The sequence below is a fragment of the Triplophysa rosa genome, linkage group LG5 (genome assembly GCF_024868665.1).
Source record: "Triplophysa rosa linkage group LG5, Trosa_1v2, whole genome shotgun sequence".
Lineage (NCBI taxonomy): Eukaryota > Metazoa > Chordata > Actinopteri > Cypriniformes > Nemacheilidae > Triplophysa > Triplophysa rosa.
This window is the reverse complement of record NC_079894.1, coordinates 26,981,251-26,993,557: the sequence shown is the minus strand read 5'-3', so window position 1 is coordinate 26,993,557 and position 12,307 is coordinate 26,981,251. Positions and strand designations below refer to the sequence as shown.

Sequence of the window (12,307 nt, the reverse complement as noted above, 5' to 3'; positions counted from 1 at the left end):
AACCCATCGCTCAGGTTAACATCTTGTAAATTAAAATGCTTTTGATCATCTTTGCATTACGACTTCTCTTTCATATCTGTGCAGTTTCACACCACCAGGAGGCGCAGCAAACCACTTACAACATTTCCATCCCAGCCCAACACACCCACTCCGAGTGTTTTCAAGAACAGCATGTGTTTACAGCCTCTTTCACAATCTGAATATTCAATTTAGCACACCATCTCTGTGCTGTCCACAAAAGCCTTTCAACTGATGTGCTGCACGGATGTAACGGGGTTGAAATGCACTGATGTTCTGTGACCTGTTCTTTGTGTGCGCTGAAATCAAGCGGTTAGAAATGCTTTCTCAAACGTCCTTCACTACTGAACCGGTTGTTGTTCTGGAAAGTTTCAGCCTCTCTTTTGCTCTTGCAGTTCGTCTTCAATTTCACAGCCAAACAAACCTTCATGCGTTGCATTGCCAGAGAGTGCTGGAGCGGGGCATTATGGGATATATAGGGTATAGTTCCCTGCTCGTTACTTTGATGTCACTCCTTTCGTTAAAATCCCGGTGTGAGTGTTCATAAATCCTGTCTAGCACAGCCTCTAATAATCTCTAACGCTCTCACAGTTTCTGTTTCAGTTAGTGCACTAATGCACTAATAGTACTAGTATAAGACTACTTTTAGTATGCATACTAATAGGATACAACTATTTCTTGCTACATAGAGATTTCTGTGGTGAGACATCATAACATTTTTGATGTGTTTTTGGGGATGTGCAAAAGTACATCAAAACTGAGTAGTCAGTACTTGTAAACACATACCTTTGTAGACTATTTATTGTCATTTAAGGCAAAGTTGTTTTAGTTGACTAAATTGACTACCACTCTAAAAACAAATGGTGCTAAGCACTAAACGTGGTTCTTGGCTCGGAAGCGGTGCTGTATGGTTCTTCAGTGGTTCTATATAGCACCTCAGTCATCCCAAAGAACCGCTAAAGAACCTCTGAAGCACCAAGACATGGTTCTTGCACTTAAAGTGTTCCCCTTTGATTATGAGCCAAGAACCACTTTATAGCATCATTAGGAAACATTACTTTTTAATTTTTTGTTCTGTTGAACACAAAATAAGATATTTCGAAGAATGTAGGAAAGCAAACAGTTCTGGGGCACTTTTGACTACCATTGTCATTTCCCCTACTATGGTAGTCAATGGGGTCCAAGAACTGTTTGGTTACAAGCATTCGTCCAAATTTCTTCCTCTCTGTTCATCAGAACAAAGAAATGTATACAGATTTGGAACAACTCGAAGGTGAGTAAATGATGACAGCATTTTCCTTTTTGGGTGAAGTATCCCTTTAAACTAAACAAAAAAATTGAAAACACACTGAAATAAGTTTAAGGCACCAAAATATAATAATAAACAAAAACTAAAATAAAACTACAATCAAAATAAATGAATCTTATTTAGCAACATAAATAATAAAGAAGTAATAAAATATCAAAAGCATATCACAAAATTGCTTAAAAACAACAAACGTTAACAACAACCCCTCCCGAAATCTAAAAATAAAAGTTAATTTTGATTAAAGATTACATAGACAAAAATCTTTGTTCATTTTTTTATCAATTGACTTGAACAGAAGAACTGTTCACCACAAAACTATTGATGTGCTCTAACAAAGTAAATAGAGTAAAGAACGTGCATCTTCTTAAAACTTTATACAGCAAACCATGCTGTCATCATGCTAAAACCATTCTCGAGGAGCTGAACCTCGACATTCACACACTTAAAAAAAAAGTGTACTTTTACTAAACACCAAGTTAGTTGTGGGATAACTAGTCGACCATCCCGACAAAACCCCCTGACTCTCCTTTCTTCTTCCATTTTCTGTTCTGTTCTAGTCTTGTCTAAATCTTCTTCAGGAGTCATCTGAGTTTTCTAAGTCTTCTGAAACTCCTGCCAAAGAAGCCAGATTTCCCACTGTGTGAAAATCGCCCTAAAAAACTCTCAAGCTATTATACAAATGCTGTTGGCAGGACGTATAATCCCAGCATCCAGCGTCGGGATCTCATCTCAGCTGCGTGTGCTGAAGTGTCAGAGCACGACCGAAATGAAAACCGTCCACAATTTCATTAACTGTGTGTGTGTAAAGTATGCCTAAGTGTGTGTGTGCGTGCTCATTTGGTTACCTTAAGGCGGGATTTCACAATGTGGGTCAATGTGTTTGAAGTGCTGCTCATTCCCATTTAAATAATCCACGTGCAGTTTAAAGCAACTCGGTGTAAAGCAGGTCCGCAGCTGAAAGTGTGTTTGTGTGCGCTTCTGAGTGTTATGCGGTGTGTAGAAGTTCATTGCTAATGTGGTTGGGTTGTACAAACTTAAAATACATTCTTGCGTTACTGTGGCAATAATACACTTTCCCAGTTTGCGTCATATGAACTTGCATAGAAGTGTTTGCAATATCATACTTGCACAGATTCCGTTTCATGTATTAGTGGTTTGTGTGCGTCTATACGTGCATAGCAGTGGCGATCCGTGACTCCTCTTCCGGGGATCATAAACCCTTTCGACGCGTCTGCAGCAGGCACGCATTTTGACATGATGCGTGATGCACATAGGTTCACGTGAAGCGCTGAACACGTATTTTGAATTCCTGCTTCCCCTGAAGAGGAGGCACCGATCGCCACTGGTGCATAGGAAAAACACAACAGGTGGATGATGGGATACCTGGGGGTTTTCCTTCTGTTGGTTCCATGTATCACAGAAGGAATCACACGTTGATAACAGCACGTTCACATGGAAAAACGCACAAACAGGATAATAAACAGCAACCGGCTGGCACGCTGAGCGGTTCTGCCGAACGATCGTATGGATTATAAAATCAAAGGCGTACTTTAAAATGTCACAGACACTTCGGCACAGTGTAATTAAAACCGACGGCCTGCAGGGTATAGTCTATAAATAGAGCAACACGCTCATCCTGGCACGCAATTCTTAAACTTCTGCGAGACTCGACCAGCTCAAAAGTATTTAAATACGAAGACTTCACGTATCAAAAGCGCCATTTCTCTATCAGATCACAGCGTTAATCTGTATCTAACGCTGTTATCGGTTCAACGCGTATGAATATGCACAGTGCTTTGAATACATTATCCATCTAATGATAAAGAATTACGCAAAGGCGCGTTTGGCGTTTTTTATGCTGAGTGTGGAGAACAAGGCCGGGAGATAAGCAAAAAAAAACACATTTTTGCCGATATTCTCAGAATGTATCTCAGCGTTTATTTATTTACAGTTTAAGGGGTGATTTAAGAAAAGCCAATTTCATTCCAAATGTGACGTTAAAATCAAATATTTGCCATAATAATACATATCGATGAGCAACAACATTTAATCTCATCATGATGCAAATTGTGGAATCAGATTTTCAAATCCATCGCCAGCACAACCCCTGTAAATGTATATTGAACACTCAATATATTTCGCCCAGCCCTATGCTAACACGCAAGGTCAAACACCTGGGTTACAAATGAAAAACCCTTCGGTAATCCAAGCCAGATATTCAACATGCAAATAAACGCTTCAGTTAAAGCCCTGCTTGGGATAAATGTGATTTCTGTTACTCATATTCTGAAGGATCCAAAGGGAGCAAGAGTTCAAATTGTGTGCGAACTCTGCAAGTATTCATGGCTCGGGAATTGAAATGATGTTAATACATTATTCAACAGCGCAATAAGAGAAAAAAGACTTCAGATGAGCGCAGAAAGACTCACTTCTGAATGCATGTACTGTACTGTATGTGTGTGTGTGTGTGCTTACCGCATGTGTGTATGTACTGTAGGTGCTACTGTAGGTGCTGAAAGGCAGGGCCACGGTCGGGTTAAACATGCCAAACTGGCCGACCATCTGTTGCATGCGGCGTACGGTTCTCTCTTTATCCGTATCAGCGAACTTTACCACCAGACTGGACGAAGCTCCCTGTGACACACAGACCAAACAAATGCAGTTAGAAACATACATACACATGCACAAGAACGAAATGTTCTTGCTTTTTTTTGCGTTATTTACAGAAATGAACAAAGTATCATTAAACTGAAACTAAGGGTTAAATATCAAATATCAATCATCTGAAAAAGTAGAAACAACTTTACAATGCTATTGCAAGTAAGAGATTTGACACTTCCAGACACTTTTTGTTACAATTTCTAAACATAAAAAGAGTTGGTTCCGCTTTGGTTAAAAAAATGCAAGTGACATTCTGGTCAAACAGAGTTACACATTTTTTATAATTCAGTTTGATTAATTAAAATGTTTCATTGTTGCAAAGCAGCTTACATATCGGTGCTGTCCTTCAGAAACCTCATATCTCCATTTTCATGATTCTTATTTTTTGCCATAAATCATTCAGCCTTTATGTTTGTCACTGGATTTTGCAAATATTTAACCAATAAAAAATATAAAAAGTGTGAAATTTGGACATCCGAGGTTTTAAAGTGACGGTATATACATACACTCAATTTATAATGCGATTTAACAAACTTACATTTAAAATACAATTTTGGAAATATTTTCCAGTATTTATGATATGAAACGTGGTGCTATATTAAATCATTTTTGATACGGTACCTTTAAAGCAACAATTTGTAGTTTTTCGACCTTAAAGAGTACATAACATGAGATCATGAAAATGACATTTCGTGCAGTGTGTAATGTTGCCGTGGTTGAAAGTAAGCAGTCTGCCAAGTTGTAAATCCGAAGGTGAATGAATAACAAAGTTATTGGCTTGGAAAAAAGGGAGTCGACTCTGAATCACGCAAACGAGTCGTCCCTAGTCCGATTCGAGAACCGCCATTGATTTACTTCACTACATTTCTTTCTTTCTTTCTTTACCTATTAGGTCGGATATGGTGACCCATACCCGAAATGTGACCTCTGCATTTAACCCATCCAGAGAGTAGTGAACACACATACACCCGGAGCAGTGGGCAGCTATCACTGCAGCGCCGGGGAGCAAGTAGGGGAGGTGCCTTGCTCAAGGGCACCTCAGTCGTTACCCGCCGGCCTGGGGTATCGAACCGGCAACCTTCTGGTCACGAGTCTGACTCTCTAACCATTAGGCCACGACTGCCCCATACATTTAGATTTAGATTCAATTTATTGTCATTGCACATGTACAAGGCGTTTTGCTAGGACTGCCCGCGAAAACTTCACTCTTCTCCCCCAAACACTGTAGCTCGTGAGCCTCATTCACGGTAGACCAATCACAGCAGACTAGACCATCTGACCAATCACATCAGACTAGGCTAGCGGAAAGGAGGGGATTAGACAGATGAATCGCGGAACAAATCATTTGAGAGTCAGTCAAGAAGTAAGGTAAGAATAACTACGTATTATTACAAAATAATAGTGTTTTTACACCTTCAATGTACATAAACTTGTTGTTGGACACTCCATAAACCAAAGTAGGATCTAAAAAATCCCTAGTTATGTACTCTTTAAAATTATTTCAGTGGTAGAACAACTCTTAACCGTTAAAATAATGTTACCTTGGAAACAAATGATTCCGAACGTTACTGTACCTACATATAACCAAGACTCCATTGTTTGTCACCTGATATCTCTTCACAACCACCCCCATCTTCAATCTCACTCTTTATCTGTTACACTTGCTCTCTTTGTGCTAATGAAAAGTGCAGTTCAATGTTTCTCTCTCTCTCTCGCTCACACACACGCACACACACACGCACACAAGTGCACACATGTTGGGTTTCCATGTTTTATGGGGACATTCCATAGACGCAATGGTTTTTATACTGTACAAACTATATATCATATTCCCTACACCTAAACCTAACAATCACACACAACTGTCTGCTCTTTTAGATTTTCACAAAAGTGAATTCTGTATGATTTATAAGCTTGTTTCCTCACGGGGACCAAAAAATGTCCCCACAAGGACAAGGATTTTGGATATTGCCATCTTTGTGGGGACATTTTGTCCTCATACCGTAGGGTTTACCCTTCCCACACGAACACACACACAAAGTGCACTCACACACACACAAATTCATTAGAAGGCTGTTGATGATTTACTGAAGCACTTGACCTTTGTGTGCTGGGCCTACCTGACCCGCTAAACCAGCCTCAAATCGATCAACCCTAAAGGCCAGAATATTCCCTTCACTTCACAGAAAGATCTGTCAATAAGAAATACTCTCAATTCAGCAAAAACATCTGATATTCTGAAACGTATGCTATTGTAATGTTTTTCTTTCTGACTTATAATATTCAATGAGATAAGCCTTTGTACGGATGCCACAACCATCTCTTATCTTATAGGGTTGTGGGAAGTGCTGGAGTCTATTCTAGCATATCTTGGATTCGTTTACATTTGTTAATGCACAATGAACTAACACGGACAAACAATTGTTTCTATGTTAACTAACATGATCAAAGATCAACAAACGCTGTAAAATAAACATATCATTGTAAGTCCATGTTAGCTAATGTAAACAAATACATCAAGGATGTATGATGTCTGAAAATGAAGATAGACAGCTCACCAGATTTTAAAACAGGATCTCTTTTTCTCTCTCTTTCCTGTCGTTAATTTCTCACTCTTCCATTCTGTCTCTTCTATGTAAATGTGCTTAATTAACAGTATGTGAGAGCAAAGCTAACGTGTATGTGTGTGTGCGGGACAGACATGGCCTTGAACGTTTCATTTGAGGATAATTACGCTCAAGGTTGGGCTGATCTCTAAATACACATTTACAGTCATCATCCGACGCCGTGCTCAACCTGTCTTTCTCTCTCTGTGACAGTTAGACGTTGTCATAATGTTTTTTCCCCTGTTTGATCATCTGCACCTCCCTCTCTCTCTCTCTCTCTCTCTCTCTCTCTCTCTCTCTCTCTCCGTCTCTTTCTCTTCAGTCCTGGTCTCAGGGGATAGAGAAACACACCTCTTTATCTGTCCTTTCACTGTGTGGCAGAGGAATATTCATCTGAGCCTCAGAGAGAGAGAGAGAGAGAAAGAAAGAGAGGTGCGAAAACATGTAGAGGGAATGTAATTAAAGACGGGGGTGTACAGAATAGCATCTTTCCATTCTATTTTTGACTTTGCTGTTTGCAAATCTTTGAACATTTCCAGCACTGGAATTGAATAAAATCTATCAAATGGATTTAAACAGTCAAATGTATTGAAGTGTGCCACCAGGGTCAACACTATTTATTAAAATGCCGCTTTTGCCACTATTAGGGGTGATTCACATTTCGCGTCTAAAACCGTGCGGAAAACGCGAGCCGCACTTCTTTTTTTTCAAAGCGCCTAGGGGTTTGCGCTCACCTGGCATCTGTCGTTGCTAAGCAACCATGGGCCACGCTAGCCATTGAGACAAGGAGGTATAAACAAAGGATATATGGATTATATGCACGGAAAACACCTTGCAATAACTCTGCTATTAGATTTATTAATGCTGTGATCATCTGGGTCTCCATCTTCATTGAGCTTGTCTAAATTGGTTGGTTGGTTCTTGTCACATGACCTGCGGTGCGCGGGCGGCATTCTGAAAAGTTGAAATATTTTCATCTTGATGCATGCGCCGTGACCCTGTTTGAGCATGCACAGCAAAATTCCAGTGTTAAAAAAGGTCAAATTAACTCTCACAGTGTATATACAATATAATCCACACTTCGATAGTGTGGATTATATACACACCTGTGAGTGTTAATTTGACCTTTTTTAACACTGGCGATTTTGCTGTGTGGTTGCCAATTTGCGCGTGCAAAAGACGCAAAATGTAAACGGCCCCTTAGGCCTCTCTCAACATCAGATTTTTAATGCATGATTATTGTGGAGATTTACAGTTACAACATTATCACAATATTTATTGATATATAAATATCATATAAAAATGATATACAGTATATGATTAACAATATTATCTTAGGCTAATTAGGTCTCGCATTAACACAATATCAATAATCACTGTGAAAAATATCACGATGATTGTCAATAGCGGTACTTTATGACCCCGATCCCTACGTTTTTAACTCATATGCAAGTTGTGTTAGTTTAAGAGATGCACCGATTTATCGGCCAATAATCGGTGTTGGTTGATAAAAGCAATTTTAGTTTAAAAACAGCTGATGATCAAGGCCGATATGTCCTGTCAATCAAAAGAGGATGCTCTGCATATAGAAAATGTTAAGAAGTTTGATGTCACTAGTTTGATGTTCAATATTAATGTCATTATATGTAAGGGATAATGTACAGGCAGCTGTTGTTATCGCAGAAATAAGCCCCGACAGTGTGATATTTTATTAGCTCATTTTTACTGAATGCAGACCTTCCACGAGGAAAAGCTGTTTACTTTCGGTTTTAAGGTAAGAAACGACGTTCAAATATCACGAACATTCAATTTGGTTTAATCATTTGTCAATATAATGTCATATATGTTATTAAAAGACATATTTATATTTCATTTGTCAAAAAAACCTGTTAAAATTATTTGTTGCGTCCGGGTTACCGTGTGTTATTAGTTTTGAGCGGTTGTTATCTGGGAATAACGAACCTGCAAATGTCAATCAGAATCAAAAAGGCCAATCAGAATCAAGCATTCCAACGAGCCGTGTAATAAGAATGAATAACATTCAGAAAGTCATCACTCTGAATAATCGGTATTGGTGGAGAAATTTAGTATCGGTGCATCTATAGTTCATTTGTATTAGTGGCTTTGTGTCAGATAAATCAAGCTTGACTGATATAAGTCGAGTTATATATTGTTAAAAGTGAAGCATCACCAAACAGAACTGCAGGTTACACATATCACCTTTTAATAGCTTTTAAGGTGTACTAACAACATTTTGTTGGTAGTTTGTAGTGTCAATTACATTTTCAACAGGGCTGCTTTACTGTAGAGAGATAGTGAGAGAGAGAGAGAGATGGTGAGCGAGAGAGCTATTCAGCAGAGACTCATTTGCACTTGTATTCCCATTGACGCACATACATCACCATCAAAATGAAACTGTGAGTATACGTGCACATTTCATCACACGTATGTGCACGCTCATGTATGTATGTGTGTTGTACTCACAGGCATGGTCTGACTTCCATGCAGCCCGCCGATAGCCGACTGCGCCTCAGTGTGTGTTGAAAACTTAACAAAGGCACAACCTACAAAACACAAAAACAGAAAATAATGAGGAACATACCTCGAGCTTTTAAAGGTGAAGTGTTTCGTTTCTGTAACTCGTGTATCTGCGCTGAATGTTTAAATCTGGACTCTTCTGTCATTCCTCTTCACACACGTTTCAAACAGGTTTGACCTCTCTGACATGGTTTAACACTGTGTGTGCATGTATGCGTGTGCGTTAATGGAAGCAGTTATCAGTGCCTGCGTAAAGGAGCGTGCCGGTCCGCGATAGGATTTGTCAGGTGATACTGGCATCCTGGCGAGAGTCTTCACCCGGCGCCCTCCAGAACGCATCCTGCCATGTTAGTGTCGAGAAACTCCATCACGGAGCGTGTCAGCGCAGCGTCCAGTTGACGCGCGCGTGTCTGAATAGACTGACGTTGTGAAATTGAACGTGTAAATGAAAGCAGTTCTTCAGGGTTGAACGCAGCTTTTCTCTCGCCTGTTTGTTTGTTTTGTCTTTGACTCGGTAGAAGGTCACAGTTTTCACACTGCTGAATCTGAAATGCTTTTTTGACTTTCATCGGATAAAAGGACATGTCTGTCATTCACCGGCGCGCGCTAAACTGCGTATTTGTGGCAGGTTTTCGTGCGTTTGACAGCGGTGACTGTGAACGCTGAAGAGAAAAAGTAATCTTCACCTTTACTGTTTCCATCAGGCCCTCTTAATACGGTGCACTCTTCGATGACTCCGTAAGGCTCAAAAAGACGATAAACGTCTTCTTCTGTCTGCTGTTTATTCAGCATCCCCACGAACAACTTTCTGTCTTCTGAAACACAAACATAAAGATAAAGTTTATTCACAATCTCAGTGTGTCTCAGTAGGTCACAATGTTTGCGAGGTTTACGACATGATTACTTTGAAACACATTTGAAACTTTCATCTAACACGCAAAGAACAATTGTAAAGGGTATTCTTTTGAATGTCACGACTGGCAAAATGCAATGGCCTGAGTTTGGGGCGGGGCTAATGGTTCTCTTGACCAACGTTTTTTTTTGTCTTTCTGTTTGGTGCGGCAAGTTGCTCAGAAATGACACTCTTCATCTTAAACTCTATTTGACACTTTAAAGTCAAAACTGTGTTGTCTGAGTAAATTCTGCTTAGAATCTTATTTATCTATTACTGTCGCACACAGATCACTCATACTCATACATAGATTTCTACTGTTTTTATACAAAGCTAGTTATAAACTCTAAACTATGGATATCTTTTTTTTGGATAAAAGCGTCTGCTAAATGATTAAATGTAATGTAAATGTACTTTAGCCTAGCCCAGTGGTTCTCAAACTAGCAGCTGTGGCCCCCTGGGGGGGGGCAAAGATGGATCCAGGGAGCCACAGATTTTGTGGCATTTTATGAAGCAATATATCATAAATTAAACAATTTATATATCATAAATTGAAGCAATTAAACATCATAAAATAAGACCACCAACCAAAAGAATTGATGTTCCAGCATTGTATAAAGTCTTTATTTGGGGGGCCGCAAAGGGGTTCACATAGGGGTTCTTACAACAACAGCAATTTAAAAAAAACTTTATTTATATAATGTGTGTACAAATAAGGAGGTCCCCAAAGGGAGGTTTTGCTCAGATAATCACATCCCCAAAATATAGTTAAGTGGGTTTAACTTTACACACACACTTGTTTTTATACATTATGTCCATAAACAACCATCACAGAAAACTCAGCATTTTACACTTTTAAATAAACACCATTTAGTTTGATTTACTGTATATGCTATTTTTCTCACGGGGACTAAAAATGTCCCCACAAGGACAAAAATGACTAGTATTACTATCTTTGTGGGGACATTTGGTCCAAACACTGTACCACGCACACACACTTTATGATCTTGAGGAATTCAATTTTTCATTAACTTCTCCTCGTCACTTTGAGCTGTAACACACACGCACGCGCACACACACACACTAGGTCTCCTTCACAACTCCTTGCTGGTGGAACATTCTTCCAAACTCAGTCTGGTCAACCACATCTCTCACAGCATTCAAAAACAACTTAAAACCCATCTCTTCTATGAATACTTGACAGGTAAATGTAAAAAAACTAACCCTCTCTCTTTCTCTCTCTCTCAACAGGTATTGTTCTGGCTTTTGTGAAAAATGACAGAGAAAGTTCTGGCATGAAACTCTAGATGGCGCAGTCCTAAAGTCTAAACCAATCTGACATAATAACTCACTACATGGTAGTGATTGGTTGGTACACGATTGGTACACGCAGCTGATTGGTTCCTTCCGTGTCAGCAGCCAATGTGCTTTCTGCTCTACGTTTAAATCTTGGCTAGTGATTGTTGTAGCGTGCAGCGCTTTTAATAAACCCTCCTCCTTCCCCAGCTCCACTTCTTGTATGGATCTGCTACGAGGTGATCACGTAAGCTATGCAGGTTTTTTTCATATACATGTGCAGCAGCAGCATTCCTTATATGCACACAGCAGCATGTTGTGAATGTATTGGCAGTAGCAAGTCTTCCTACTTGCTCCGCCACAGCATCAGCATCAGCATCAGCAGCAGCAGATCTATTCCGCCAAGACCAAATACATTTATATGTCATGCACAGTGTTGGGTGTAACTAGTTACTAAGTAATTAGTTACTGTAATTTAATTACTTTTCCCTTGAAAAAGTAAAGTAAGGGATTACTCTTATTTTTTCTGTAATTTAATTACAGTTACATCTGATGTAATTTAACTAAATACAACACTGGAATATACATTAAAATTCAAAGTCTAACCTTTAAATGCATTCATTAATTTATCTTTCTCACATTTGTAATACTTTGGTTATTTAATAATACTACTTTATGTAGTTTTATTTCATTTATTTGAATGACTTAAAAGAGCCGTTTCATGTCCATCCTTGAATCACTTGAATCATCCTTGAATCACCTTGAATCAAGGTTGATATAAGATATAGAAAGTAATTAGTAAAAAGTAATTAAATACTTTTTGGAGAGAGTCATTTGTACAGTAATCTAATTACTCTACTGAATATGTAATTAGTAACTAGTAATTATTTACTTTTTCAGAGTAACTTACCCAACACTGGTCATGCACACTACCATGCTAAACCCTCCGAGAGTTGTCATGACAGAACTAGTAACTTGGTATTAGCA

The 12,307-nt window shown here is 39.0% G+C and overlaps 1 protein-coding gene across 2 annotated transcripts in view; it reads right to left on the bottom strand.

The window, feature by feature from the left end:
• LOC130554797 (CUGBP Elav-like family member 5) overlaps positions 1–12,307 on the bottom strand; it is a 153,229-nt gene that overhangs the window by 27,955 nt on the left and 112,967 nt on the right. For both annotated transcript variants that reach the window (XM_057334667.1, XM_057334668.1), the window contains exons 4-6: positions 9,819–9,947; positions 9,079–9,158; positions 3,803–3,961 (exon numbers count right to left, since the gene is read on the bottom strand). In XM_057334667.1, coding sequence (XP_057190650.1) covers positions 3,803–3,961; positions 9,079–9,158; positions 9,819–9,947 — 368 coding nt within the window. The remainder of the gene's footprint in view (positions 1–3,802; positions 3,962–9,078; positions 9,159–9,818; positions 9,948–12,307) is intronic.